The 27,113-nt window shown below is 71.3% G+C and overlaps 4 protein-coding genes across 6 annotated transcripts in view; 2 read left to right on the plus strand and 2 right to left on the minus strand.

Moving 5' to 3' along the window:
• Nucleotides 1–1,537: 1,537 nt before the first annotated feature.
• On the minus strand, nt 1,538–19,420 carry LOC115494072 (uncharacterized). The gene is made up of 10 exons (XM_072925188.1): nt 19,342–19,420; nt 18,740–18,799; nt 18,548–18,628; nt 16,619–18,256; nt 10,940–11,096; nt 9,880–10,372; nt 6,591–7,052; nt 5,621–5,729; nt 5,245–5,358; nt 1,538–4,719 (listed from the first exon to the last, which is right to left on the minus strand). Exons 2-10 carry the CDS (start codon nt 18,765–18,767, stop codon nt 1,538–1,540), a joined length of 6,264 nt encoding a protein of 2,087 aa, XP_072781289.1. The 5' UTR covers nt 18,768–18,799; nt 19,342–19,420.
• Nucleotides 9,902–12,388, plus strand: RARRES2 (retinoic acid receptor responder 2). The gene is given in 5 exon segments (NM_001245132.1): nt 9,902–10,090; nt 11,017–11,118; nt 11,854–11,958; nt 12,028–12,141; nt 12,243–12,388. Coding segments are annotated over 4 exon segments (495 nt in total). The 5' UTR covers nt 9,902–9,916; the 3' UTR covers nt 12,243–12,388.
• LRRC61 (leucine rich repeat containing 61) lies at nt 13,877–15,986 on the minus strand. 3 transcript variants are annotated; one of them, XM_072925228.1, is made up of 3 exons: nt 15,895–15,972; nt 15,154–15,229; nt 13,877–14,955 (listed from the first exon to the last, which is right to left on the minus strand). In XM_072925228.1, exons 2-3 carry the CDS (start codon nt 15,163–15,165, stop codon nt 14,119–14,121), a joined length of 849 nt encoding a protein of 282 aa, XP_072781329.1. In that variant the 5' UTR covers nt 15,166–15,229; nt 15,895–15,972; the 3' UTR covers nt 13,877–14,118. The 3 variants fall into 3 exon arrangements, with proteins under 3 accessions (XP_072781329.1, XP_072781328.1, XP_072781327.1); XM_072925227.1 differs by having other exon boundaries at nt 15,154–15,180; nt 15,895–15,971; XM_072925226.1 differs by lacking the exon at nt 15,154–15,229 and having other exon boundaries at nt 13,877–14,969; nt 15,895–15,986.
• A 1,448-nt stretch (nt 19,421–20,868) lies between the features above and the next one.
• LOC115494108 (SCO-spondin-like) overlaps nt 20,869–27,113 on the plus strand; it is a 34,401-nt gene continuing 28,156 nt past the window's right edge. The window contains 11 exon segments of the mRNA XM_072925189.1: nt 20,869–20,954; nt 21,545–21,811; nt 21,895–21,977; nt 22,709–23,115; nt 24,170–24,272; nt 24,396–24,554; nt 24,641–24,855; nt 25,409–25,505; nt 25,589–25,829; nt 26,472–26,610; nt 26,714–26,840. Of these exon segments, the coding sequence (XP_072781290.1) occupies nt 20,869–20,954; nt 21,545–21,811; nt 21,895–21,977; nt 22,709–23,115; nt 24,170–24,272; nt 24,396–24,554; nt 24,641–24,855; nt 25,409–25,505; nt 25,589–25,829; nt 26,472–26,610; nt 26,714–26,840 (1,924 nt within the window).

Raw genomic sequence — 27,113 nt, forward strand, 5'->3', positions numbered from 1 at the left:
GTCCCTTCCCCGTGCCCGGTGAGCCCGGGATCCGGCCCCTCTCCCGTGCCCGGTGCCGCCCGTGTGCCCAACCCCCCCAGAACCCACCCGGTGTCCCCAGCCCGGGCAGGGGGAGCACGGCCACACGCCTGGCCGGTGGCACCGGGTGTCTGTGTCCCAGTCGGTGCCCGCAGTGTGAGACCCCCCCCAGTCTGTCCCCAGGGAGCACCGGGGCGTCGGTGCCACCCCCGTGGACGTGACAGTGCCCCCGGGGCTGGCCCGGTGGCCACCCTAATGCTGAGCTCTCACCTGGTGTGCGGGTGAGGGTGGCGGTCACAGAGCACACTGCCCTGGCACTGTCCTGGTGCCCCCTGGCCATGGACGAGGGCGCAGAGCCTTTCCCGGGGCTCAGGCCAGGACTGGGGCTGCAGAGAGACCCCCGTGTCCCCCCAGTCCCAGACAGAGCCTGGAGCCCCAGAGCCATCAGAAGCTTTTATTTTAAATAACCTCAAAAAATAGAATTGCAGAGAGCAGAGCTGGGGGAGGGGACTGGGGTGGGACCCCTGCCCAGCCGGTGGCTGTCCTGGTGTCTGATTCCCTTTGGGATGAAGCAATGGCAGCTCCCGGCGGTGTCTGCGGCCGAAGCTGCTCCCCAGACCGTGGATGCCCGGCTCTGTCACGCCGAGGGGACAGGGAGAGGCCACCCAAACCCCAGCAAAGCGCCCCTGTGCCGCTGGAGCCTCCACAGCCCCACCAGCACGACTCTCCAGCGGCCACCCCAGCGTCAACCATCCCAAACCGCAATATTGAGTCCCGAAGCGCGCAGTTACCCAGAGCAAGCAGAAGCACAAGCTGCCCCCCATCCCCCCGGCACCGGAGGCGTCTCCGGGGCCCTTCTGGAAGCAGAGCTGAGCCCTTCCAGGCCCTTTTCCTGCCTGTTTTCCCAGTGCGCTCCCAACTCCTCACGTGGAGCTGCCCTGGGGACCCCGGGAGCTCACCCGCAGCAGGGCAGGCCCAGCACTGCCACCCCAGCCGTGTCCTCAGGGAATGCCAGTCCGGAACAGGCTGGAAGGTTCTGGAACCCTCTTGTCCCAAGTCTGGCTCCAGTGGCTGCAGCTCCACCGTGCCCAGCCCTTCCTGGTGTGTGTGGCTGGAGCGCACACGCAGATCTGGGTCCAGCACTGTCTCCTCCAGCCCTTTGCTGGCTGCCCAGGGCAGAAGTGTGCCATGTCCCAGGCTGGCTGTGCACAGGAGTCCCAGTGCTGAATCCAGCTGGCGGTGGCACCTTGGCACTGAGCCCTCAGCTCTGTCCCTTTGGCTCTGTCCTTTGGCTCTGTCCCTTTGGCTCTGTCCCCTCGGTCTGTCCCTTGGCTCCGTCCCCTCGGCTCCATCTCCTCCAGGCTCCCTGTGTTTGAGCGCAGCAGCCGAGGGCCGGTCCTTGCCGGGGGTGTCCCGGTGGGGGCTCCGGTGCGGGGATCCCGGCAGCCGGGGCGGGGCGGGGGTCCTGGTGCGGGGGTGTCAGCGCGGGGGTCGTGGGCAGCGGGGCGGGTCCCGGGGCTCACAGGCAGCCGGGACACGGGGCCGGTTTCTCCTCGCCGCACTCCCGCTCGGGCGCTGCGGGCGCTCGCTTCTCCTCGAAGGCCCGAGCGCAGCCGCCGGCCTTGGCCCAGAGCTGCCCGCGGGGAGGCTCGGGAGGGCGGGGGGCCAGGCAGGCGGCGCAGCAGCACGGCGGGGGCAGCCCCGGCGCCCGGGGGCTCGGGGCCCCCCCGGGGCACTTACAGGGGGGCACCGGGGCGGCGCCGGGGCCGGGGGGCGGCTCGTCCTGCATCAGCTGCAGGAGGATGTCGGCGGCGCCCGAGGGGCTGTCGGGGCGCGCGGGGGGCGCCCCGCGGGAGCAGGGCGGCAGCAGCAGCGCGGGGGGCTCGGGGCCCTTGGCCAGCGGGTCCCCGGCGGCGCAGGGCGCGTTCAGGCCGGTGCCGTGGGTGCGGCGGTGCCGCAGCAGGTGCGCCTTCTGGCTGAAGCCCTTGCCGCAGTCGGCGCAGCGGAACGGCCGCTCCCCGGTGTGCGTCCGCAGGTGCACGGCCAGGTTCACCTTCTGCCGGAAGCGCTTCCCGCACTCGGCGCACGCGTGGGGCCGCTCGGCGCAGCCGTGGGGACACTCGGCGCACGCGTGGGGACACTCGGCGCACGCGTGGGGCTGCTCGGCGCAGCCGTGGGGCCGCTCGCGGCCGTGGGGCCGCTCGCAGGGGTGGGGGTGCTCGGCACAGGTGGGAGGATGCTCGGCGCAGCCGTGGGGACACTCGGCGCAGGCGTGGGGCTGCTCACACGCGTGGGGCCGCTTGGTGCAGGCGTGGGGCTGCTCACAGGGGTGGGGACATTCAGCGCAGGGGTGCGGCCGCTCGGTGCAGGGCAGAGGCCGCTCGGTGCAGGGCAGAGGCCGCTCGGTGCAGGGCAGAGGCCGCTCGGCACAGGGCAGCGGCCTCTCAGCACAGGGCAGCGGCCTCTCGGTGCAGGGCAGCGGCCGCTCCGTGCAGGGTAGAGGCCTCTCGGTGCAGGGCAGCGGCCGCTCGGTGCATGGCAGTGGCCTCTCAGCACAGGGCAGCGGCCTCTCGGTGCAGGGCTGTGTCTGCCCACAGGCGTGGGGTCGCTCACAGGCGTGAGGATGCTCCACGCAGGCGTGGGGATGCTCCGTGCAGGCGTGAGGATGCTCCGTGCAGGCGTGGGGATGCTCCGTGCAGGCGCGGCGCTGCTCGGCGCAGGTGTGGAGCCGCTCGGCGCAGCCGTGGGGTCGCTCGGCGCAGCCGTGGGGACACTTGGCGCAGGCGTGCAGCTGCTCGGCGCAGGCGTGGGGCCGCTCGCCGCCGCCGCCGTGGCCCGGCCGGAGCCCCCCGTGCTCCGCGCACGCCTCCCCGCAGAGCGCGCAGGGGAAGGGGCTCCCGGCGGGGTCCAGGGCGCCGGGGGCCGCGCCGGGGGTCCCGGTGTGCACGCGCTGGTGCACCCGCAGGGACAGTTTGCTCTTGAAGCGCTTGGGGCACTCGAGGCAGGTGAAGGGCTGGCGGCCCAGGTGCGTCTTCTGGTGTGCCAGCAGGTTGGGCTTCTGCGCGAAGCGCTTCCCGCACTGGGCGCAGGCGAAGGGGCGCTCGCCCGTGTGCACCCGGTAGTGCGTCACCAGGTTGCCCTTCTGGTTGAAGCGGCGGCCGCAGACGCCGCAGGTGAAGGGCCGCTCACCTGTGTGGATGCGCTGGTGGGTGGCCAGGTTGGTTTTGAGGCTGAAGCGCTTGCCGCAGGTGTCGCAGCGGAAGGGGCCGCGCCCGCCGGCGCCGTGCCCGTGCCGCGGCGGCCGCTCGCACTGCGCCAGGCCGCGCCCGCACTCGGGGCACGGCCAGGGCCGGCCCTCGCCCGCCCGCGCCGGGGGGGACCCGGGGGGCTGCTCGGCGCCCGGCTCGGCGGGGGCAGCGCCGGGGCACGGCTTGTGCCCCGCGTGGCTCTTCTGGTGGGCGACGAGGGCGAGCCAGAGCCCGAAGCTGTTCCCGCACTGATTGCAGATGAAGGGCTTTTCCGGGGACAGCACGGCCTCCCCCGGCCCCGGCTGCGCCCCCAGGGGCCCCAGGACGGGGGGGCCGGGGGCAAAGGGGGCGGCGGGCGCCTCGGGGGGCCGCAGCAGGGGCACCTTGGGGCAGAAGCCGTCGCCGCAGTGGGCGCAGGGGAAGGAGGGCTCACCCGGGGCCGGGGCGGGGAAGCCCTTCTCGGGGCACGGGAAGAGCTCAGAGCCCTCGGGGAGCTTCGGGGCGGGCGGGAGCGGGGCGAACAGGGCGGGGTCCTGCGGGGCGGGCGCGGGGGGCAGCAGGGCGGGCGCGGCCCCGAAGGGCGCGGCGGGGGCCGGGCCGCGCGCGGGGCAGCGGCGCTGGCGGGGCATGTGCGTCTTCTGGTGGGCCTTGAGGGACACCTTGTCCTTGAAGCACTTGTGGCACTGGGCGCAGGGGAAGGGGCGCAGGTCGGTGTGGGTGCTCTGGTGCGTGACCAGGTTGGTTTTCTGGGTGAAGCGCTTGCCACACTGGGCGCAGGCGAAGGGCCGCTCACCTGTGTGCACCCGGTAGTGCGTCACCAGGTTGGTTTTCTGGTTGAAGCTGCGGCCGCACAGGAAGCAGGAGAAGGGCCGCTCGCCCGTGTGGATGCGCCGGTGCGTGATGAGGTTGGGCTTCTGCCGGAAGCTCTTCCCGCACTCGGGGCACACGAAGGGCGCGTCCTCGGGGCAGCCCCGCGCCGGCGCCCGCGCCCGCGCCTTGCCCTCCTCGGGGTGGGCGCCGTGGATGCGCTGGTGCGCCAGCAGGTTGGCCTTCTGCGAGAAGCTCTTGCCGCACTGGGCGCAGGGGAAGGGCCGCTCGCCCGTGTGCACGCGCCGGTGCGTCAGCAGGTTGGGCCGCTGGCTGAAGCTCTTGCCGCAGTCCCCGCAGCGGAACGGCTTCTCCCCGGTGTGGATGCGCTCGTGCGTCACCAGGCTCTGCTTCTGCCGGAAGCCCTTCCCGCACTGGGCGCAGCGGAACGGGCCCGGGACGCCCCCCTGGGCCCCCCAGCAGCCGGCACGGGGGGCAGGGGGATCCCGGGGGGGCTCGGGGCCGCGCTGCCCGCCGGGGAACCAGCGGCCGGAGCTGCCGCCCGCGGCCGGAAACAGCTCCAGGGAGCCGGCGCCAATCCCGGGCTTCTCCTCGGGTTCCACCTTGCTCACCCGCCCGGGCTCCACTGCACCGGAGAGATCCCGGTGTTATCCCGGCTCCCGGAGCACCCCAGGCTGGCCCGAGCGGGGAGGACCCGGGCCCAGCCCCCCCTTTCCCTGTGGGACCCTCACTCCTGAACCATGGGGACCTGGGACACCCCAAAGGGCCTCCAGTCCCCAAGCCTCTCCTGGCGTGTGACACTCCAAACCCCCCATTTGTGACATCCAGGTCCAAAATGGTCCAAACTGGCTCAAAATGGCAAAAACTAGCCTAAAATGGCCAAAACTGGCTCTCAAAACTAGCCCCCAATAGCCGTGAACTGGCTCAGAATTGCCATAAACTGGTCATAAACGGCTGTGAACTGGCACGGGAGGGCCCCAAAATGGCTGAAAACTGTCCCAAAATGGCTGAAAAAGACCTTTAAACTGGCCCTAAGTGGCTCAGAACAGCCCCCAGCTGGCTTCAGAAAGTTCTAAACTGGCTCAGAACGCCCCAGAAGAATCCCAGCCCATGTTTCCCTGAGCCCCCAGTCCCACAGATCCGGACTCACCAGTGCAGGGGCTGCCCAGGGCCTTGGACTCCTCCGGGCCCGTCCGCGCGGCTCCGAACGGCTCCTCCGGCGGCTTCATCCCGAACAAACCCCCCGGCTTAAAGAAGCGGTACCCTGGGGGGACACGGGGCACCGCCGTCGGGACCACCGGAGAGCTGGCACGGAGCTGCTCCCGGGAGAACCGGGCTCTGGCACCGGGGATGGAGCCGCCCCTCGAGAGCCAGGCTCCGGGTGAGCCCATCCCAGCTCTGGCTTCTCCCGCAGCCTCTCCCATCCCCGGGAATCCCCAGAACGCTTTCATCATCCCAGTTCAAAGTCCCCACAAAAATGCAGCGGGCTTTGGGCAGAGGATTCCACCCCAGGGCGTCCCCCTCACCTGTGCAGGGATCCGAGGGGATCTCGGCGCCGACGGCATCCAGCTGGGATCCGGCCCGCGGCGCCGGGCTCAGCCGCGAGTACGGCAGCAGATCCAGGGCGTGGGCGGGCTGGGGAGGGGGCAGCAGCTCAGGGGCATTTTGGGGCCATTTGGGGCATTTTGGGATGTCTGAGGACCTTGCCCTGGGTTTGGCCACAGGCCAAGGACAGGGATCATGCCCCTATTCCTCCATCCCAAATATGAGATTCCTTGTTCCAGGATGGATCCCACATCCCTGCTCCCCAAACCAGACCCCTGCTCCCCCAAATGACATCCCCACCCCCCCAAACCAGACCCCTGCTCCCCCAAATGACATCCCCACCCCCCCAAACCAAATCCCTGCTCCCCCAAATGACATCCCCACCCCCCCAAACCAGACCCCTGCTCCCCCAAATGACATCCCCACCCCCCCAAACCAGACCCCTGCTCCCCCAAATCACATCCCCACCCCCCCAAACCAAATCCCTGCTTCCCCAGCAGATCCCTGCTTCCCAAACAAGATCCTTGTTCCCCTAAAACAGATGCCCCACCCTGCTCCTCCAGACCAGACCCCTGACCCCCAAACCCGTGTCCCTGTCCCCCCCATCCCCACTGCCCACCCCCAAACCAGCTCCTTTCCTGCACCGAGGCAGGAACCTTTCCCGAGGAGCCAGGCCCGCTTTTCGGGGGACGCTGAACCCCCCAAGCCCCCCGTGCCCTCCCGCATCCCTCTCGTGTCCCCAAGTCCCCGGAGCCCGGCGGAGGCAGAGCCGGGGGGGTGCGCCCCCCCCGCGCTGGGGGACTTCCCAATGCGCGGATTTCCCGGAAAAACTCTCGGGGGGGCTCAGGAAAAATCCATCGGAAAAGCCCCGGCCGCGGGAATCCCCCCGGAGATCCCCCCGGGGGTGGCGGGGCGGGGATCCCCCGGAGCTCCCCCGGGATCCCCCCGTACCTGGGGCGCTCCCCCCGCCGACATCGCTGCCCCGGGCCGCTCCCGGCCGCTCCGGGCTCCTCGAGCGCTCCTTCCCGGCCTTTTCCCGGCCTTTTCCCGGTCTCCTTCCGCCTCCGAGTCCCTCAAATGGCCGCGGCGGGTCCTGGGAGAGCGGGAGAGGCGGAATGTGAGCGGGAGGGGGAGCGGGGCCGGGAGGGCAGCGGGAACCGGGAACCGGGAACCGGGAACCGGGCCGGGAGCGCGGCGGCCCCGCAGCGGCTCCGGCGGCCTCGGCGCCCCGTCCTCCTCCTCCTCCTCCTCCTCCTCCCCCCGGAATTTGGGGTGCGGAAGGCGCCGAGCGGGGCCGGATCCGGCTGTGAACGGCAGAGCCGGGGAGCGCTGGGAGTTGTAGTTCGGGATGGGACGGGATGGGACGGGACGGGTTCGATGGGATGGGACGGGATGGGACGGGATGGGACGGGGCTGTAGATGGGATGGGACGGGATGGGACGGGATAGGACGGGATAGGACGGGATGGGATGGGATGGGACGGGATGGGATGGGATGGGTTCGATGGGATGGGATGGGACGGGATGGGATGGGTTCGATGGGATGGGTTCGATGGGATGGGACGGGACGGGACGGGGCTGTAGATGGGATGGGATGAGTTCGATGGGATGGGTTCGATGGGATGGATTCGATGGGATGTATTCGATGGGATGGATTCGATGGGAGCGAGCGGGAGCAGGGAATGGCCCCGGCACGGCATCCGCCTGGCCAGCCGGGAACAGCCCCGCAAGTCGGGAATAGTCACGGAATTTGGGAATAGCCCCAGGAGCCGGGAATAGCCCCGGAATTTGGGAATAGCCCCGGTACAGCAGCACCTGGAGAACCGGGAACAGCCCCGGGAGCCGGGAACAGCCCCACGAGCCGGGAATAGCCCGGGAATTTGGAAATAGTCCCGGAATTTGGGAATAGCCCCGGTACAGCAGGACCTGGAGAACGGGGAATAGCCACGGGAGCCGGGAACAGCCCTGGGAGTTTGGGAATAGTCCCAATTTGGGACTTTGGAATTTGGGAATAGCCAGGGAATTTGGGAATAGTCCCGGAATTTGGGAATAGCCCCAGGAGCCGGGAATAGTCCCGGAATTTGGGAATAGCCCCGGTACAGCAGCACCTGGAGAACCGGGAATAGCCCCAGGAGCCGGGAACAGCCCTGGGTGTCGGGAATAGCCCCGGGATCCGGGAACAGGCCCGGTACAGGAGCGCCTGGAGAACCGGGAATAACCCCGGGAGCCGAAAACAGCCCTGGGAGTTGGGAACAGCCCCGGGAGTTGGGAACAGCCCCGGGAGTTGGGAATAGCCCCGGGAGTTGGGAACAGCCCCGGGAGTTGGGAATAGCCCCGGGAGTTGGGAATAGCCCCGGGAGTTGGGAATAGCCCCGGGAGCCGGGAACAGCCCCGGGAGCCGGGAACAGCCCCGGGAGCTGAAAACAGCCCCGGGAGTTGGGAACAGCCCCGGGAGTTTGGAACAGCCCCGGGAGTTGGGAACAGCCCCAGGAGCCGGGAACAGCCCCGGGAGTTGAGCCGGGAACAGCCCCGGGAGTTGGGAATAGCCCCGGGAGTTTGGAATAGCCCCGGGAGCCGAGAAGAGCCCCGGTACAGCCCCGCCTCGGTCAGGAACAGCCCCGGGGCTCGGGAGGAGCCCTGGCCGGAATCGCCTCATCAGCCGGGAACTGCCCCGGGGCCACCGGGCCGGGCTCCCCGGGGCTCGGGGATCCCGGGGCTCGGGGATCCCGGCTGTCCCGGTACCGGCCGTGCCTCGGGGGGCTCGCGGTGACCCCCGTGCGCCCCAGCACCGGCTCCTGCGGAACCCCGGACCCGCCGCCGCCACGGGGGTCCCCCGGTAGACTCCGACAGTTCCTGACACCCCCAGCACAACCCGAGACCCCCCCCCGAGCCCCCCGTGTCACCCTGAGCCCCCCCCGGGCCCACCCGGGACCCTCCCGGGGAAACTCACGGGCGGCCGCTGCCCCGCGCCGCGGTGACGTCACGCGCTCGGTGACGTCAGCGCGCTCGGTGACGTCACCGTGTCAGCCACGGCCCCGTCCGGCCGCGCCCCGTTCCGGGTCGGGGGGCGGGGCCCCGGTACAGCGCCCCCTGGCGGCGGCGCGGGACAGCGCAGGCGCGGGGGTGGGAGGGGCCGGAGAGACCCCGCCCTCCCAGTATGGCCCAGTGTCCCCCCAGTACGGCCCCAGTGTCCCCCCGGTGTGCCTTGGTGTGCCCCGGTACAGCCCCAGTGTCCCCAGTGTCCCCCCAGTGTCCCCCCCAGTGTGCCTTGGTGTGCCCCAGTACAGCCCCAGTGTCCCCCCACTGTCCCCCCAGTGTGCCCTGGTGTGCCCCGGTACAGCCCCAGTGTCCCCCCAGTGTGCCTTGGTGTGCCCCGGTACAGCCCCAGTGTCCCCGGTGTCCCCTCACTGTCCCTTAGTGTCCTCCAGTACGGCCCCAGCGTCCCCCGGTGCCCGCAGTGTCCCCCCACTGTCCCTTAGTGTACCCCAGTACAGCCCCAGTGCCCCCAGTGTCCCCACAGTGCTCCCCAGTGTCCCGCTCCGGAGCACATCCCGGGGAGCAGAGCTCATTCCCGGCTGTTCCGGGGGACCGGAGTCATTCCCGGGGGACAGGAGCCCGTGCCCGGCATCAGGAGCCCGTTCCTACGGGCAGGAGCCCGTTCCTACGGGCAGGATGTCATTCCCGGCGGGGCGTGACAACACTGCGGGGGCAGGAGCCATTCCCGGGGGACTGCAGCCCATTCCCGGGGGACAGGAGCCATTCCCGGGGGACAGGAGCCATTCCCGGGGGTCAGGAGCCATTCCCGGGGGACTGCAGCCCATTCCCGGGCAACAGGAGCCCATTCCCGGGGGACAGGAGCCATTCCCGGGGGACAGGAGCCATTCCCGGAGGTTTGCAGCCCATTCCCGGGGGACTGCCGCCCATTCCCGGGCCAGGCGCCGTTGCGGGGCTGCAGGGCGCTCCCGGTGCTCCCGGTGCTGCCGGCGCTCCCGGCGCTCCCGGTGCTCCCGGTGCTCCCGGCGCTCCCGGCGCTCCCGGCGCTCCCGGCGCTCCCGGTGCTCCCGGTGCTCCCGGAGGGCACTCCCGGCATCCCGTGACGCCGTTCCCGGGGTCTCTCCCGGTCCCATCCCGGCCCCTCCTCCCGCGCCCCGCGGGGTGGGGTGGGGGGGGCACCCGCGGGGCCGTCCCGGGGGCGGATTTGGGGGCAGATCCCAGGAAATCGGCTGATGCCAGCCCGACGCCAGCGGCCCGCGGATCCGTGAGGCCGTTCCCGGCGGGATGAGGCTGCCGGTGGCCCTGTGGCTGCCGCTGGCCCTGGCGGTGGCCGCGGCGGCCGCGGGGCAGTCCCCGCTGCAGCGGCGCGTGGTGCGGGACGTGCTGGAATATTTCCACGCGCGCAGCAACGTGCATTTCCTCTTCAAGGAGCGGGAGCTGGACGGGGTCACCGAGCGGGTGAGTAACGGGACCCGGCACCGGGAGTGCCCCTCGGGCTCCGGGATGGCCGCGGAACGGGGAGGGGCGCGGGCAGGGGCTGGGGTCCCGGGGATGGGGAGGGGGCAGCGCCGGGAGGGGATCAGCGGGACCGGGAGTGGCGTTGGGATCTGGGATTTGGGGTTCAGGATGGCCGCGGGAACGGGGGGGTCAGGGTGGGTGTCCTGGAGGGGACGGGGGTGCGCGGGAGCAGCGGGATTCGGGATTGGGACTCGGGGTTCGGGATCCGGGGTGACCATGGGACTGGGGAGGGGATTGGGGTGTCCCGGAGGGAATGGAGATGGACAGGATCATCGAGCGGGTGTGTTGGCATTTGGGATTTGGGGTTCAGGACTGGGATCCGGGATGGCCACAGGGATGGGAAGGGGCTCGGGTGTCCCAAAGGGAATAGGCGGGTGCGGGGGTGTCCCGGGGCGCTCCGGGACCGGCCCTGCTGGCCGGGCTGAGCTCGGTTATCCATTAACGGATCCGAGCTGATCCCGGTGCCCCCAGAGCCGGGTCCATCCCGGGGTGCCCCTGGACACTGTCCCGGCCTGGGAAGGGCCAGGACTCCAGGGACCCCACTTGGGGCCACGTGCCCGTCCTGGAGCCACCCTGGGGTGGGATTTACCTGAGGCTGGCCAGGATTCAGGATCCCTCCCAGGGTTCAGGGTCCCTCCTGGGATTTGGGGTTCTATGGGAGCTTTGGGGTCCCTCTCAGGGGTTGGCATCTGTGGGGTTCAGGGTCTCCCCCAGGATTTGGGGTCACTCCTGGGGTTCGGGGTCTCACCGGGGGCTGCATTCCCCGGGACTGTGGGGTTTGGGAGTCACTCTGGAGGTGGGGATCCCTCCGGGGGGTCGGGCCCTGGCACGCCCTGCCACCCCCGTTCCCGTTCCCGTTCCCGCAGGAGGATCCTTCGGGGACCTTCGTGCAGCTCCGCCTGGGCCTGGCACAGACCAGCTGCCGCAAGCGAGCGCCGCAGCGGCACTGCCGGGTGCTGGAGAACCGGGTGAGGGGCTGGGGACAGGCCTGGGGTGTCCCTGCTCCCCTGGGGACAGGCCTGGGGTGTCCCTCCTCCCCTGGGGACAGGGCTGGGGTGTCCTCCTCCCCTGGGGACAGGTCTGGGGTGTCCCTCCTTCCCTGGGGACAGGCCTGGGGTGTCCCTCTTGCCCTGGGGACAGGCCTGGGGTGTCCCTTTTCCCTTGGGGACAGGGCTGGGGTGTCCCTGCTCCCCTGGGGACAGGGCTGGGGTGTCCCTCATCCCCTGGGGACAGGGCTGGGGTGTCCCTTTTCCCTTGGGGCACATGGGGTGTGTCCCTTTTCCCTTGGGGCACATGGGGGGTGTCCTTTTTCCCTTGGGGCACATGTGGGTTGTCCCTTTTCCCTTGGGGCACATGGGGGGTGTCCCTTTCCCTTGGGGCACATGGGGGGTGTCCCTTTTCCCTTGGGGCAGCATCCCAGGGTGTTCCCATCTCCCTTGGCACATCCTGCAGTGTTGTCCCCTCCCTCAGGACACTTTCCAAGCTGTCCCTCTCCCTTGGGGCACATCCCCACTCCCCTGGGGCCTATCCTGGGGTGTCCCCTCTCCCTTGGGGCACATCCCAGGGGTCCCACACCCCTCAGCCTCCCGCAGCCCCCCCATCCCGTCACCACGCCGCTGAGGGTGGCAGGGTGGGGCAGAGGGGACGGCGGTCCGTGCCGGAGGGTCCCCAGGGCTCGGGGGTGACACCGCCCCGTGTCCCAGAGGAAGCCGACCTGCCTGGCCTGCTACAAGTTCGACACCAGCGATGTCCCCAAGGTGCTGGACAAGTACCACAACTGCGGCCCCAGCCACCACCTGGCGGTCAAGGTGAGTGCCCCCAGTGCCCCGGTGTCCCCCCTGTGTCCCCACCCGTGCCAGCCCCTGCTGTGCCCGCAGGAGATCCGGCAGCGGGACGAGGCCGAGTGCCGGGCGGTGGAGGAGGCGGGGAGAGGGGGGGACACGCCGTACCTGCCCGGAATGTTCGCCTTCTCCCGGGGGCTGCCGGCCTAGGTGGGTACGGGGGCACCCCTGGGGACACCCCTGGGGACACCCCTGGGGACAGGGGGACACAGGGACCCCAGCACAGCCCCCACTCCTTGTCCCCTTTCCAGGCACCACAGCACCGACGGACGCTGCCACGGCGGTCCCGGCCTGTCCCGCTTGTCACCCCCCAGCCCCGTGTGAGCACGGGGGGTCCCGGACGTGTCCCCCGCTCCCGCCTGTCCCCCCTGCCCAGTAAACCAGCGCTGGCCCCGCTCTCACGCCTCTGATTCCCGCCTGGCACCACCCGTGCCATCCCCTGTTGTCCCCAGGGACAGGGACAGGGTGGGTGGGGAGTGGCTCCATGTCACCACCACCCATGTCACCTCCTGTGTCACCTCTTGTCCTTCCCCAGCGATGGGCTGAGCAGTGAGACCCCTGAGGCCACAGGACAGAGGGACACTGGAGGGTGGGACATGTTTAATGCACAGTGCCACCACGTCCCCTGTCCCCGCGATGTCCCCAAGCCGAGGCCGGGCTCCCCACGGCTCCTCTGCTGCTCCCTGGGGACCCTCTGCTGGGCTGGGGTGGCTCTGGGGGTCCCCTGGCCGCAGTCTGGGGGTCCCAGAGGAGGAAGGAGACAGGCTTGTGGTGGCTCTGGGGGTCCCCTGGCCGCAGTCTGGGGGTCCCACGGCTCAGAGGAGGAGGGAGACAGGCTCGTGGTGGCTCTGGGGGTCTCACGGTGACAGTGTGGGCTTGGGGGCTTTTCCTGGATCCATTTCTGTGCTGCCATGGCTAAGAGAAAGAATTTGGGCAGGGGTGGCACTGAGGGGCTCCTACACCTGTTTTTGGGGTCTCACAGTTCAGAAGATGACGGAGATGGACTCGTGATGGCTCTGGGGGTATCCCAGCCCTGGTTTTGTGGTCCCACAGGCTGTGGTGGCTCTGGGGGTTCTCCTGGCCCTGTTTTCAGGGTTCCATGGCTCAGATGACAATGGCTGTGGGCTGTGATGGCTCTGGGGTTCTCCATTCCCATCTTCAGGGTCCTGTGGCTCAGATGAGGGTGGCTTTGGGCTGTGGTGGCTTTGGGGGTTCTCCTGGCCCCGTTTTCAGGGTTCCATGGCTCAGGTGATGATGGCTTTGGGCTGTGATGGCTCTGGGGTTCTCCATTCCCATCTTCAGGGTTCTGTGGCTCAGATGATGATGGTTTTGGGCTGTGGCGGCTTTGGGGGTTCTCCTGGCCCCGTTTCCAGGGTCCTGTGGCTCAGATGAGGGTGGCTTTGGGTTGCGGGTTCTCCTGGCCCCGTTTTCAGGGTTCTGTGGCTCTGGGGGTTCTCCATTCCCATCTTCAGGGTTCTGTGGCTCAGATGAGGGTGGCTCTGGGGGGTCTCCTGGCCCTGTTTTCAGGGTGGCTCAGGTGACGGTGGCTTTGGGCTGTGATGGCTTTGGGGGTTCTCCATTCCCATCTTCAGGGTCCTGTGGCTCAGATGAGGGTGGCTTTGGGCTGTGGTGGCTCTGGGGGTTCTCCATTCCTATTTTCAGGATTCTGTGGCTCAGATGAGGGTGGGTTTGGGTTGGGGGTTCTCCTGGGCCCGTTTTCAGGGTTCTGTAGCTCAGATGGCTTTGGGCTTTGGTTTGGGGGTTCTCCATTCCCATCTTCAGGGTTCTGTGGCTCAGATGAGGGTGGCTTGGGCTGTGGTGGCTCTGGGGGTGAGGGTGGCTTTTGGCTGTGGTGGCTTTGGGCTGTGGTGGCTCTGGTGGTTCTCCATTGCCATTTTCAGGGTCTTGTGGCTCAGGTGACAATGACTTTGGGCTGTGGTGGCTCTGGGGGTTCTCCATTCCCATCTTCAGGGTTCTGTGGCTCAGATGAGGGTGGCTTTGGGCTGTGGTGGCTTTGGGCTGTGGTGTCTCTGGGGCTCTCCATCCCCATCTTTGGGGCACCACGGCCCACACACCGCAGGCTCGAGCCCGTGGCTCCTCTGGGTCTCTCCCATCTGCGGCGGCGGCTCAGAAGCCGAAGTCGCCGTGGTGGCGGCGGCCGAGCGCGCGCCGGGCCTGCGCGATGGAGTCGTCGGCGCGGCGGCCGAGCTCGCGGCACTCGCGCAGGGCCTGGCCCAGCTGCCGCGTGGCCTCCTCCAGCACGGCGCTGCGGCGCGCGGGCCGCGCCTCCCAGAAGCCGTCCCGCACCCAGGGCCGCGGCGGCTCGGCGGGCGCGGCGGCGGGCGGCTCGGCGGCATCCAGCGCGGCGTCCAGCTCGCGGCACAGGCGGAAGAGCTCGCTGCCGCGGCCGGCCACGCGCTGCCCGTCGATGGCCTTGAGGCCGGGCAGCATGGCGGCCAGCGCGGCGCGGTAGGCCGGCGCGGCGCAGAGCGGGTTGGCCAGGCCGCCCAGCGGGTCCCGCAGGCGCAGGCTCTCCAGGTGCCGCAGCCCCCGCAGGCAGCGCAGCTGGCGCACGCTGCGCAGCCGGTTCCCGGCCAGGTTGAGGCGGCGCAGGCTGAGGCAGCCCCGCAGCGGCTCCACGCTGGCCACGCGGTTCCCGGCCAGGTTGAGCACGGCCAGGGCGCGCAGCGCGGCCAGCGGCGCCAGCCCCGCGATGGCGTTGCCGGACAGGTCCAGCCACTCCAGGTTGGAGCAGTCGGCCAGGCAGCCCAGGTGGGCGATGCCGCGGCCGCGCAGCCGCAGCAGCAGGATGGACTCCAGAGAGAACTCGCCCGTCGTGGCCTTCAGCAGCGCCGGCGTCACCCGCACCCCGGAGCCTTCGTCTTCATCTTCATCTTCCACCTCCTCCTCCTCCTCCTCCTCCTCTGATGGCTCCGACACCTCCGGCTCCGGCGCCTCCTCCCCGCGCCCCTCCATCCCTGCAGGGGAGGTCCTGGGGTGGCAGTGGGGACCCCCCCCCAGCAGCCTGTGCGGTGCCCTGAGCTGTGGGGACACTGTGGCGTGTTAGTGGGGCACAGGGACACACATGTCCAGGACACGTGTCAGGGGGTGAGGAGCACAAGGAGATGTGGGGCACAGCCGGGGGTGTCACCTCCTCGCCCTGCGCCCCTCCATCCCTGCGGGGAGGTCCTGGGGTGGCAGCGGGGACCCCCCCGGGCAGCCTGTGGGGCGCCCTGAGCTGTGGGGACACTGTGGCGTGTGAGTGGGGCACAGGGACACACATGTCCGGGACACGTGTCAGGGGGTGAGGAGCACAAGGAGATGTGGGGCACAGCTGGGGGTGTCACCTCCTCCGCCCCACGCCCCTCCATCCCGTGGGGGTCCCGAGCAGGGAGAGGGGCTGCGGGTGGCACCGGGGAGTGGCTCTGGATGGGTATGCTGGCTGTGGGGTGGCCTGGGGTGCGGGGACACGTGTGGGACACATCTGGGCGGGAACTGGGGTGCACAAACACATGTGGGAAACATCTGGGGGTGTCTTGGGGGTGTGGGGACACGTGTGGGACCCAAAGGGCATCGGGGTCGTCAGGGGACACGCGGGGCTCATATCTGGGTGGAACCTGGGGTACAAGGACAGGTCCAGAGCCCATGGGGAGCCCCCACACCCCAACACCCCCAGACCCACCGTGTTCCATCCCCCGGTACCCCCGTTACACCCCCAGAGCTCCCGGACCCAGCCCCCGACCTCACAGCCCCCCCGCTCCCTCCCCGCTGCTCCCAGACCCTTCTGTGGCCCTCCCGGTGCTCCCGTGAGCCCCGCCGAGCCCCTCCATGCCACCCGCCCCCCGGTGCCCCCCAGATCCCCCCAAATTCCCCAAATCCCCGCTCCCCCCCCCCCACTCTCACCGCACGGCAGCTCCCGGCGGCCCCCGAGGCCCCGCCCCCCGTTGCCATGGGAACGAGGCCCCGCCCCCGTTGTCATGGGGATGATGCCCCGCCTATCACGAGGCCACGCCCCGCCCCGTTTAGCCACGCCCCCTCCCCGGGCCACGCCCCCCGCGCCCCCGGCCCGCGATTCCCGCGATTCCCGGGAAATTCCATAAAAACGGCTTTATTGGCACTTCCCTCCCTCCCGCCGCTCCCGCCCACGGCAGCGCCGCCGCGGGGACGCCCCTCCTGTCCCCGCCCCGCGGTCCCCCCGTGTCCCTCACCGGCGGCTTCCCGGCGCCACCGGCCACAGCGGCGGAGCCGCGCGGGATCCTGTGGGATCCTATGGGATGCTGTGGGACCCCCCTGCCGGGCCCCCCGGCACATCCCGGTGCTCAGGATGTGGCACCAGCGCATCCCGGCACCTTCCGGTACATCCCAGGGCCGAGGGGTCACCACCGGCACCGCTGCGGGCACGGCCACATCCCGGCACATCCCGGACGCAGCACCGGCAGCCGCTGGGGAACCCTCCCAGTGCTCAGGATGTGCCACCGGCTCCCCCGGCACATCCTGGCGCCAGGACCCGCCACCGGCGGCCATCAGGGCCCGCGGCACCTCCCGGCAGCACATCCCGACACCGCAGTGCCGAGGATTCCCCACCGGCACCCACCGGAGCCCCTGGCACCTCCGGGCCTTCAGGGGCACAGGGTGGGGGGCTCCGGCCAGTTCAGCTGGGCCCCAGTGATGCCGGTGCCACTGGCAGCGGTAGCCGTGCCCGTTCCCGCAGCGCCGGTGCCCGTGCCCGTCCCGGTGCCGGTGCCCGTGCCGTGGGTGCGCTCGTGGCGCTCCAGGTGCGTTTTGCGGGTGAAGCCGCGGCCGCAGCGGGCGCAGCGGTGGGGCCGCAGCCCGGTGTGCACGGCCTGGTGCCGGGCCAGGTTGGTCTTGGAGCTGAAGCGGCGGCCGCAGCGGGCACAGGCGTGGGGCCGGGTGCCCGAGTGCACCAGCAGGTGCCGCGCCAGGTGCGCCTTGCGCCCGAAGCCGCGCCCGCACTGTGGGCAGGCGAAGGGCCGCTGGGCACCGGGCACCTGCGGGGGGTCCTGGGGGTCCTGGGCACAGCCCTGGCCGCTGTTGGCACCGGGGGTTTGTGGCCGGTGCTGGTGGTCCTGGGCACCGGGCACTTGCGGGAGGGGCGGGGGGTCCTGGGCGCAGCCGAGGGTGCAGTTGGCACCGGGCACCTGCGACAGGAGCTGGGGGTCCTGCATGAAGGGGCACTCGGCCGTGGGCACCTCCGAGGGGTGCTGGGGGTCGTGGGCTCCGGGCTCGCGTGGGGGCTGCAGGGGAGGCTGGGGGTCCTGGGCACAGCCGAGGGTTCGGTTCTCCAGGGGCTGCCACGGCTGCGGTGCCGCGTTCTGCTTCCAGGCGCGGCTCGTCCCGCACTGGGGGCAGATGAGCAGCAGCTCCTCGGCGGGGCCCTCCCCGCCCGCGTCCCGCCGCTCCTCCACGTGTCCGTTCCCAGCCCCGGGCGCCGCTCCCGCGGGCGGCCCCAGCTCCGACGCGGGGTTCTGCTTCCAGGCGAGGCCGATCTCGCAGCCCGGGCAGGGCAGCGGCTTCTCCTCGGCGTGCCCATCCCCGTGCCCATCCCCGTGCCCATCCCCGTGGCCGTGTCCGTGGGCCGGCGCGGGCTCTCCGTGCAGGCGCAGGTGGCGCAGGAGGTGCTGGCGGTGCGCGAAGCGGCGGGCGCAGCGCGGGCAGGGGTGCGGGCGCTCGCCGGTGTGCGTGCGCAGGTGCCGGTCCAGGTGCGTTTTCTTGCGGAAGCGGCGGGCGCAGCGCGGGCAGGGGTAGGGCCGCTCGCCGGTGTGCGTGCGCAGGTGGGAGCGCAGGTGGATGCGCTGCCGGAACCGGCGGCCGCAGTGCGGGCAGGGGAAGGGCCGCTCGCCCGTGTGCACCCGCAGGTGCCGCGTCAGGTGCGCCTTCTTGCCGAAGGCCTTCCCGCACTGCGGGCAGCAGAAGGGCCGCGGGCCGGGCTGCGGGCAGCGCCCGTGCCCCGCGGGGCCGGGGCTCGTCCCCGAGCCGGTGCCGGCACCCAGCCCCAGCCCGAAGGCGAGCCCGAGCCCGTCCAGGCGCGGCCCCGGCTCCCAGGCCGGCAGCACCCCGTAGCCCAGCTCCTCCGGGCACGGCTCCTCCGCCTTGCAGCCGCCGCCGCGGCCCGGGGTCCCGGCGGGGTCCGGGGGGAAGGCACCGGGCGGCGGCGTGGCCAGCGGGGCCCCGGCTCCAACCGCGGCCGCCCAGGCCTCGGCCTCATCCTCCTCCTCCACCTTCACCTTCCGCACCAGCCACGGCCCTGCGGGGACACGCGAGGGAGGGGGGGGACGTGCCAACGCCGCGGTGTCCCGGCACAGCCCCGGGGCACGGCAGCTGTCACCCAGGGACGGAGCTGCCGCTGGCACCGGGCTCGGTGACCATCAAGGCCAACGGCACCGGGGACGTGCTGACCGTCACTTCAAGGACCTGGCACGCTCGCTGGCCCTGGGGACACGGTGACCGTCCCCCAAGGACCCAGCGCTGCCACCAGGCCCAGGACAGGGTGACAGTGACCATGTGGCCTGGCACTGCCGGTGTGACCGTCCCTCACCTGAGTCGTGCAGCTCCGGGTCCCCCGGATCATCCCCGCCGTCCTCGGGGGTCACCTCCGCCTTGGGGACCACCAGCCACGCTGGGGGGACAAAGAGGCACAGACAGGTCCCTCCCCGGCTCAGGGGTGGCCCCGATCACCCCGAACCCCGCGGACCCCACCCGAGCCCCCCCAGAACCCCCCAGGCCCCACCTGAGCCGGTGCATCCCGGTGCTTCCATCTCCTCCGGCTCCGTCCTGGCCACGGGGGGACCTGCGGGGGGGGGGCACGGGGTGAGCCCCCCCAGACCCGAGCTTGGGACCCCCGGCACACCGGGGGCTTCGGGACCCCCGGGCACGCACGCAGGGCACGGCGGGGGCAGACACTCTCCTGCTCGGTGGGTCCGGGGGGTCTGGAGGGGTTCGGGGGGAGTCCAGGGGGGGTTCAGGGGGTCAGGAAGGGTTCGCAGGGATCCGGGGGGGGTCTCGTGGCCTCCGTGGGGCTCTGGGGCGGTCCGCGGGGTTCCCGTGGAGTGGCGTCCCCGTCCCTGTCCCCCAGGAGCTCACGGCCACCCCACCCCCGTTCTCCGTGCCCCCCGGGCCCCCCCGTACCCCCACCCCGGCCCTTTGCGCACCCCCGGCCCCCCCAGTGCCCCTCCGGCCCCCCACGAGCCGTTTTTGTTCCCCGCCGCCCCCCCGCGCCCCCTTCCCGTCCCCGCCCGCCCATCCTGCCGCTCCCCGCCGGCCCCCCGCCCTTCCTGCGCTCCCGAGCCCGACCCCACTCGCGATCCCGGTCCGCTCCCGGTCCCGCCGTACCGCGGCCTCCGGGCCGCCCCGGCCCCACCGGCGCCGCCGCCGCCGCCGCCGCGCCCCGCCCCCCGCGGTGGCCGCCGGTCCCCCCGCCCCGCCGGGACCGCCCCCGGTGTCCGCGCCCCCCCCCGCCCCGTGTCCGCACCGCCCGTGTCCCCCCCCCGTGTCCCCCCGTGTCCCCCCCGTGTCCGCGCCCCCCGTGCCCCCCCCCGTGTTCGCACCTCCCGTGTAACCCCCGTGTCCCCCTTCCCGTGTCCGCACCCCCGGTGTCCCCCCTCCGTGTCCCTCCCGTGTCCGTGCCCCCCGTGTCCGCGCCCCCCGTGTCCTCCCGTGTCCCCCCGTGTCCCCCCGTGTCCCCCCGTGTCCGCCTCCCCGTGTCCCCCACCGTGTCCGCGCCCCCCGTGTCCCTCCCGTGTCCGCGCCCCCCGTGTCCGCGTCCCTGTGTCCCCCCCCGTGTCCGCACCCCCGGTGTCCGCGCCCCCCGTGTCCGCATCCCCGGTGTCCCCCCCCCCGTGTCCCCCCTGTCCCCCCCGTGTCCCCCCCGCAGTGCCGTACCGGGTGTCCCCCTTGGAGGGGACACGGACACGGACACGGACACGGACACGGACACGGACACAGACACGGACACGGACACGGCGGGGTCGGGGACGGGGTGAGGGGAGCACGGAGACACGGGCAGGGACCTGGGGACACTCGGGGGGACCTGGGGACACTCGGGGACCTGGGGACACTCGGGGGGACCTGGGGACAGCAGTGGGCAAGGACACGGGATAGAAACGGGGACATGGGGGACACGGAGGGGACATGGAGAGCACAGGACCGGGCGGGGGGGGACACGGGGCTGGGGGGACACGGGAGACACGAGGGGACACAGGGCAGGGACGGGGGACACGGGGGGTACAGGGGACACAAAGGGACACAGGACAGGGACACGGGGCTGGGGGGACACGGGAAACACGAGGGGACACAGGACAGGGACACGGGGACACGGGGGGTACAGAGGACACGGGGGGGGTACAGGGGACACGGGGGGGTACAGGGGACACAGGACAGGGATGGGGGGACACGGGGGGGTACAGGGGACACGAACAGGACACGGGGGCACACAGGACAGGGACACGGGGACACGGGGTGGTACAGGGGACACAAACAGGACACAAAGGGACACAGGACAGGGACACGGGGACACGGGGGGGTTGAGCGTGACCGGGAGCCGCGGTCCTGCCACATCCGCGTCCCCGCGGCCCGTGGCGGATCCCGGATGTCCCGGGCCGTGACCTTCTCCCAGGAAACGGGGAGATGTCACCCTGGTGTCCCCCGCCGCCAGCTGTGCCCAATCGGTGCCACCGCAGCTGGCGGCGCTTCGGGCACCGTCCATAAATCCCGGAGCCGCGGGCAGCGCCGTCCGGGCTGGGGAGAGGCACCGGGCGGTGACACCGGGGACACCCCGGGACACCCTCCGGCCACCGGGACACCCCGGGAGGTGACAGCGGAGCGCCTGGATCCCCCTTTTCCAGGAAAACCGGGACCGCCATGGCCGCGGCGGCGTGGCCCGGGGTCACCGCGGGGGTCGTGGCCATCGGCGTCCTGTGGGTGACAGCCGTGGGGGCAGCCACGGGGTGAGGGACGGGAATGGGGAATGGGGTGGGAATGGGGGATGGGGAATGGGGAATGGGAATGGGAATGGGAATGGGGGTGGGGATGGGGAATGGGAATGGGGACTGGGGAATGGAAATGGGAATGGGGGATGGGAATGGGAATGGGGATGGGGTGGGGATGGGGGATGGGAATGGGAAATGGGAATGGGAATTGGGGATGGGGAATGGGAATGGGAACGGGGACTGGGAATGGGAATTGGGAAGGGAGCTGGGAATGGGGAATGGGGAATGGGAATGGGAATGGGAATGGGAACGGGGACTGGGAATGGGAATTGGGAAGGGAGCTGGGAATGGGGAATGGGAACTGGGAATGGGTTTGAGAACTGGGAACTGGGGGTATGAAATGGAGCTCAGGGCCTGGAACTGGGAATGGGAGTTGGGAGCTGGGGTGGGAGGCAGGAGCAGGGATGGGTCCCTGGGGGGTGCCAGATGGGAGCTGGGATGGAGCTGGGATGGATCCCGGGTGGATCCCGGCGGGTCCCGGGTGGATCTCAGGCGGGTCCCGGGCGGATCCCGGCAGATTCCGGCGGGTCCCGGGTGGATCCTGTCAGATCCCGGGTGGGTCCCGGGCAGATCCCGGGCAGATCCCGGCAGATCCCGGCACATGCCGCGGCTGCCCGCAGGCGCTGGTGCGAGCGGACGGTGCCGGTGACGGAGCAGGAGGAGGTGACGCCGCGGCGCGAGGCCGCGGTGCCGTGTCCCAGTTTGTACCAGTACAGCCTGGCCGGGTGGCGGCTGGACCGGGAGCGCACGCGCCGGGAACGCGGGAATGCCCCCGGGGACACCGGCACCGAGCCCGCCCTCTGCTACATCTACCGGTGAGCCCGGGGGACGCGGCACGGGCTGGCACCGGGGCCGCTGCGTCCCTGTCCCCCCGGGTGACGCCGGGCTGTCCCCGCAGCCCCCCGGAGGTGCAGCCGGTGGTCCGGAACCGCACGGAGCGGGGCTGCTGCCCCGGCTGGAGCGGCGCCCGCTGCACCGAGGGTGAGGGGGGACACGGAGGTGGCACCCGGGGGCGTCATTCCCACCGTGTCATTCCCAGCGAGGTGGGATGGGAGCAGGGCTGGGAACTGGGAACCGGGATGGGAACTGGGATGGGAATTGGGAGCTGGGACTGGTGCTAGGATGGGAACTGGGAGCTGGGATGGGAACTGGGAGTTGGGATGGGAGCCGGGATGGGAACTGGGAACTGGGAGCTGGGACTGGTGCTAGGATGGGAACTGGGAGCCAGGATGGGAACTGGGAGCCGGGATAGGAACTGGGATGGGAACTGGGAACCGGGATGAGAACTGGGATGGGAACTGGGAGCCGGGACAGGAGCCAGGATGGGAACTGGGAGCCGGATGGGAACTGGGATGGGAACTGGGAGCTGGGATGGGAACTGGGAGCCGGGATGGGAACAGGGATGGGAACTGGGAGCCAAGATGGGAACTGGGAGATGGGACTGGTGCTAGGATGGGAACTGGGAGCCAGATGGGAACTGGGAGCCGGTATGGGAACTGGGAGCCAGGATGGGAACTGGGAGCCGGGATGGGAACTGGAACCGGGATGGGAACTGTAACTGGGATGGGAACTGGGATGGGAACTGGGAGCTGGGAGCCGGGATGGGAATTGGGAGCCGGGATGGGAACTGGGATGAGCGTCATTCCCAGCACGTCATTCCCGGTGTGACACCCTCCCGTGCCACTCCCACCGGGGCTGGGATGGGCGCTGAGCTGAGTGCCACCCCCGTGCCCCTGGGTGTCACCCGCCGTGCCCGTCCCCAGGCCCCGGCTCCCTGGGCCGCTGTTTCAGCGCCTGGCAGTGCCAGGACAGCACCGGCGGCAATGGCAGCGCCATGAGCCGCGCCGAGTGCTGCCAGCACCCCTGGGGACACAGCTGGCGCCGCGGGGACCCCGGGGACAGCGGGGGGCCCTGCCTGCCCTGCACCCGCCTGCCCCTGGGCGGGGACGGGCGCTCCCCGCGCCACCGCAGCCCCCCGGCCCTGTGCCAGGCCTGGGCCGGGACGCGCTTCCGCACCTTCGACGGGCGGCACTTCGGCCTCGCCGGGAGCTGCCGGTACCGCCTGGCCGCCGCCACCGACGGCACCTGGGACGTCACCGTCGGCCTGGGACAGCCCCGGGTACCGGAGACGGGCAGCAGGGCACAGGGAGGGCACCCAAAGCGCTGCCAGCGCGGGGCGGGGGTGGGATGGATGTTGGGAACGGGGATGGGTGACAGCGCTGCGATGTCACCCTCAGACACCCAGACTGGGGCAGGGGACGGGATGGGTCACCCGGGGTCCTGGTCCTGCTCCCAGAGGAGGAGTGGGGCTGGGAACTGGGCTGGGAACCGGCAGCGGGGATGGGAGCTGGAGTGGGGTTGGGGGCTGGGATGAGTCTGGGGGCTGGGATGGGAACTGGGAGCCGGGATGGGAACTGGGAGCTGGGATGGGAACTGGGAGCCGGGATGGGAACTGGGAGCCGGGATGGGAACTGGGAGCTGGGACTGGAACTGGGAGCTGGAATGGGTTTGGGGCTGGGATGAGTCTGGGAGCTGGGATGGGAACTGGGAGCTGGGATGGGAATTGGGAGCCAGGATGGGAACTGGGAGCTGGGATGGGAATTGGGAGCCAGGATGGGAACTGGAAGCTGGGATGGGAACTGGAACTGGGATGGGAACTGGGAGCCGGGATGGGAACTGGGAGCCGGTATGGGAACTGGGAGCTGGGATGGGAACTGGGAGCCGGGATAGGAACTGGGAGCTGGGATGGGAACTGGGAGCTGGGATGGGAACTGGGAGCCGGGATGGGAACTGGGAGCCGGGATAGGAACTGGGAGCCAGGATGGGAACTGGGAACCGGGATGGGAACTGGGAGCCGGGATAGGAACTGGGAGCTGGGACTGGTGCTAGGATGGGAACTGGGAGCCGGGATGGGAACTGGGAACTGGGATGGGAACTGGGAACTGGGATGGGAACTGGGAGCCAGGATGGGAACTGGGAGCTGCGATGGGAACTGGCAGTGGGGATGGGAGCTGGAATGGGGTTGGGGGCTGGGATGAGTCTGGGGGCTGGGATGGCACAGCCGGGGTCCATCCCTGGCACCGTGGCACACCTGAGTGTCCCATGCCCATCCCCACGCCCATCCCCGCTGTCCCCGCACACCTGAGTGCCCCGGTGCCACCCCCCTGCCGCAGGTGCTGCACATGACCTTGGGCACGGACACGGTGGTGGCCGAGGGACGGAACGTGTCGGTGAACGGGGCGGCGCTGCCCGAGGGACGCCCGTACCTGCACAAAGGTGAGGTCCCCAAGGCCACCGGGCCAGGCAGGGTGGGGATGAGCCCCCGGAACCGCCAGGGGACAGCAGGACACGGCGAGCAGCCAGCTGCCACCAGCATCCCTGTCCCCTGCCCTCGCGCAGGGCTCGGTGTCACCTGGCCGGGTGACTGGGTGGCCGTGGCCAGCGGCCTGGGCGTGCGGGTGGCCTGGGACACGGAGCTGGCGGTGACGGTGACAGCGGAGCCCGAACTGCGCGGTGGCACTTGGGGGCTCTGCGGCACCTACACCGACGACCCCGCGGGTGAGTCCCACGCGGGCAGCGCCGCCCCCGCCCCACCTGGGGGGACAGGGGACACCCCACGCGCCCCACCCTCCCTGTCCCCCCAGACGACTTCGTGCGCCCCGACGGGGACATCGCTGCTGTCGCCGCCGCCTTCGGCAACGCCTGGAAGGTGCCCGCGGCTGGCACGGAGGTACCTGAGGGGCCGGGCTGGTACCTGGTGCCCGTCTGGGGGTCCCCGGGGGTCAGCCCCGCGCTGAGGGACCCCCGCCTCAGCCCCCGTGCAGGGACGTGCCGGAGGGTGGCACCAGGTGTGGCCCAGGTGAGGTGGCAGCGGCGGTGGCCACGTGCGGGCGGCTGCTGGCACAGCCCTTCCAGCAGTGCCACGGCGAGGTCAGTGGCCCCGGGGGCTTGGGGGGTCCCTGGGGGTCTCGGGGGGGTCCCCGTGTGCTCCCAGGGCTGTCCCGGGAGGCTCCTGGCGGTTCCGGGGGATCCCAGAGTTGTTTGGGGATGTGCTGGGGACCCCCAGGGCCCTCTGGGGAGATCGGGAGGGTTCCAGGGGGTTCCAGAGGGTCCTGGGGAGTCTTGGAACGTCCTGGGGGGTTCTGTAAGATCCCGGGGGGTCCTGGGGTATCCTGGGGACTCCGGGAGTCCTGGAAGGTCTGGGAAACTCCAGGGGGTTCATCCGGAGGGATGTTCTGGGGTCTTTTGGGGAGTCTTGGAGGACTCTCACTGCTGCTCCCCCCACCCGCCAGGTGGACCCCAGCGGGTTCTATGCAGCGTGTGTGGCACTGCTGTGTGGGGACGTGTCACCCCCTGATCCTCTGTCACCCCCCGGTCCCCTGCCACCCCCCGGTCCCCTGCCACCCCCCGGTCCCCCGCCCCCCGCCGCCTGCGCCACCTTCGCCGCCTATGCCCGGGAGTGCTCCCGCCGCCAGCTCGATGTCCCCTGGCGCCACCCCGGCCTCTGCGGTAGGAACCGGGCTGTCCCCTCTGTCCCCTCTGTCCCCTCCCCGCCGTGCCACCGGTGCCACCGCGCTGTCGCCCGTCCGCAGAGCGCCGCTGCCACGCGGGGCAGCGCTTCTCCGACTGCGTGTCCCTGTGCCCGGTCACCTGTGCCACCGCGGGCAGCGCCGAGCCGGGCTCCTGCCACCGCCACTGCCACGGCGGCTGCGAGTGCGGCCCGGGGCTGGCCCGCGACGGGGACAGCTGTGTCCCCCCGGCCGCCTGCCCCTGCCACCACCGGCGGCAGCGCTACGAGCCCGGCCAGAGCATCCGCCAGCGCTGCAACCGCTGGTGGGTGGCACCGCGGCGACAGCGGTGGCGCCGGGCTGGCACCCGCTGGGGGGGACCCCGCACCCCTGGGCAGCCCCGGGGTCCCCTTTGGGGTGTGCCCCCCTCCACTCCTCGTGTCCTCCGTGATGTCCCCTCACCCCGGGGTCCCTGTAGGGTGTCCCCCTTCATCCCAGCTTCCCTGTGACGTCCCCTACTGTCCCGGTGTCCCCCATCCCGGAGTCCCCGGCGGTGTCCCCGCATTACCCCGCGGTGCCGGCGGTGTCCCCCCCCGCTGACCGGTGTCCCGGTGTCCCGGTGTCCCCCGTGTCCCCGGTGTCCCCGCGTTACCCCGCGGTGCCGGCAGTGTCCCCCCTTGCTGACCGGTGTCCCGGTGTCCCCGGTGTCCCCGCGGTGCTGGCAGTGTCCCCCCCCGCTGACCGGTGTCCCCGGTGTCCCCGGTGTCCCCGCATTACCCCGCGGTGCCGGCAGTGTCTCCCCCCCGCTGACCGTTGTCCCGGTGTCCCCGGTGTCCCCGCGTTACCCCGCGGTGCCGGCAGTGTTCCTCCCCACTGACCGGTGTCCCCGGTGTCCCCGCGTTACCCCGCGGTGCCGGCAGTGTCCCCCCCCCGCTGACCGGTGTCCCGGTGTCCCCGGTGTCCCCAGCACGTGCGAGGGTGGCCGCTGGCGCTGTGAGCAGCAGCGGTGCCCGGCCGAGTGCGCGGTGCTGGGGGGGCGTCACTTTGTCACCTTCGACCGCCGCCGCTTCTCGCTGCCGGCCCCGTGCGCCCACACCCTGGTGGAGGTGAGGGGACACGGGGGACAGCGCGGGTGGCCGAGGGGCGGCGGGGCGGTGATGGGGCGGTGGCCGTGGTGGCCGCGGGGTGTCACCGTGTCTCTGCCCCCAGGACGTGGTGGCGGGGCGGCTGCTGATCACCGCCGAGCACGAGCCGTGTGACAGCCACCGGCCCCGCGACTGTCGCCGCAGCCTCACCGTCACCACCGGCCGCACCACGGCCCGGCTCCACGGCACAGGTGACACGGGACCGGGACCGGGACCGGGACCGGGATCATCCCCACACCCCGGTGCTGTTGCGGCAGAGTCCCTGTGCCTGTCCCCGCTGTCCCTGCGGCGGCGGGTGACATCCCCGTACCCATCCCCCCTGTCCCCGCGGCGGCGGGTGACATCCCAGTGCCCGTCCCCGAGTCCCCGCGGCGGCGGGTGACATCCCAGTGCCCGTCCCCCCTGTCCCCGCGGCAGCGGGTGACATCCCAGTGCCCGTCCCCGAATCCCCGTGGCGGCGGGTG

The sequence above is a fragment of the Taeniopygia guttata genome, chromosome 2 (assembly GCF_048771995.1).
Source record: "Taeniopygia guttata chromosome 2, bTaeGut7.mat, whole genome shotgun sequence".
NCBI lineage: Eukaryota > Metazoa > Chordata > Aves > Passeriformes > Estrildidae > Taeniopygia > Taeniopygia guttata.

What these genes read in the sequence shown, in the direction of transcription:
- LRRC61 (XM_072925226.1), bottom strand. Translation starts at nt 15,970, where the DNA reads ATGACAACGGGGGCGGGGCCTCGTTCCCATGGCAACGGGGGGCGGGGC. An exon ending in CCGCCGGGAGCTGCCGTGCG is followed by an intron (nt 14,970 to 15,894) that starts GTGAGAGTGGGG and finishes CCTCCCCTGCAG; the next exon opens with GGATGGAGGGGCGCGGGGAG.
- LOC115494072 (XM_072925188.1), bottom strand. Translation starts at nt 18,767, where the DNA reads ATGGAAGCACCGGGATGCACCGGCTCAG. An exon ending in CGGCGGGGGGAGCGCCCCAG is followed by an intron (nt 5,730 to 6,590) that starts GTACGGGGGGAT and finishes CCCCCTCCCCAG; the next exon opens with CCCGCCCACGCCCTGGATCT. An exon ending in CCCCTCGGATCCCTGCACAG is followed by an intron (nt 5,359 to 5,620) that starts GTGAGGGGGACG and finishes GTGTCCCCCCAG; the next exon opens with GGTACCGCTTCTTTAAGCCG.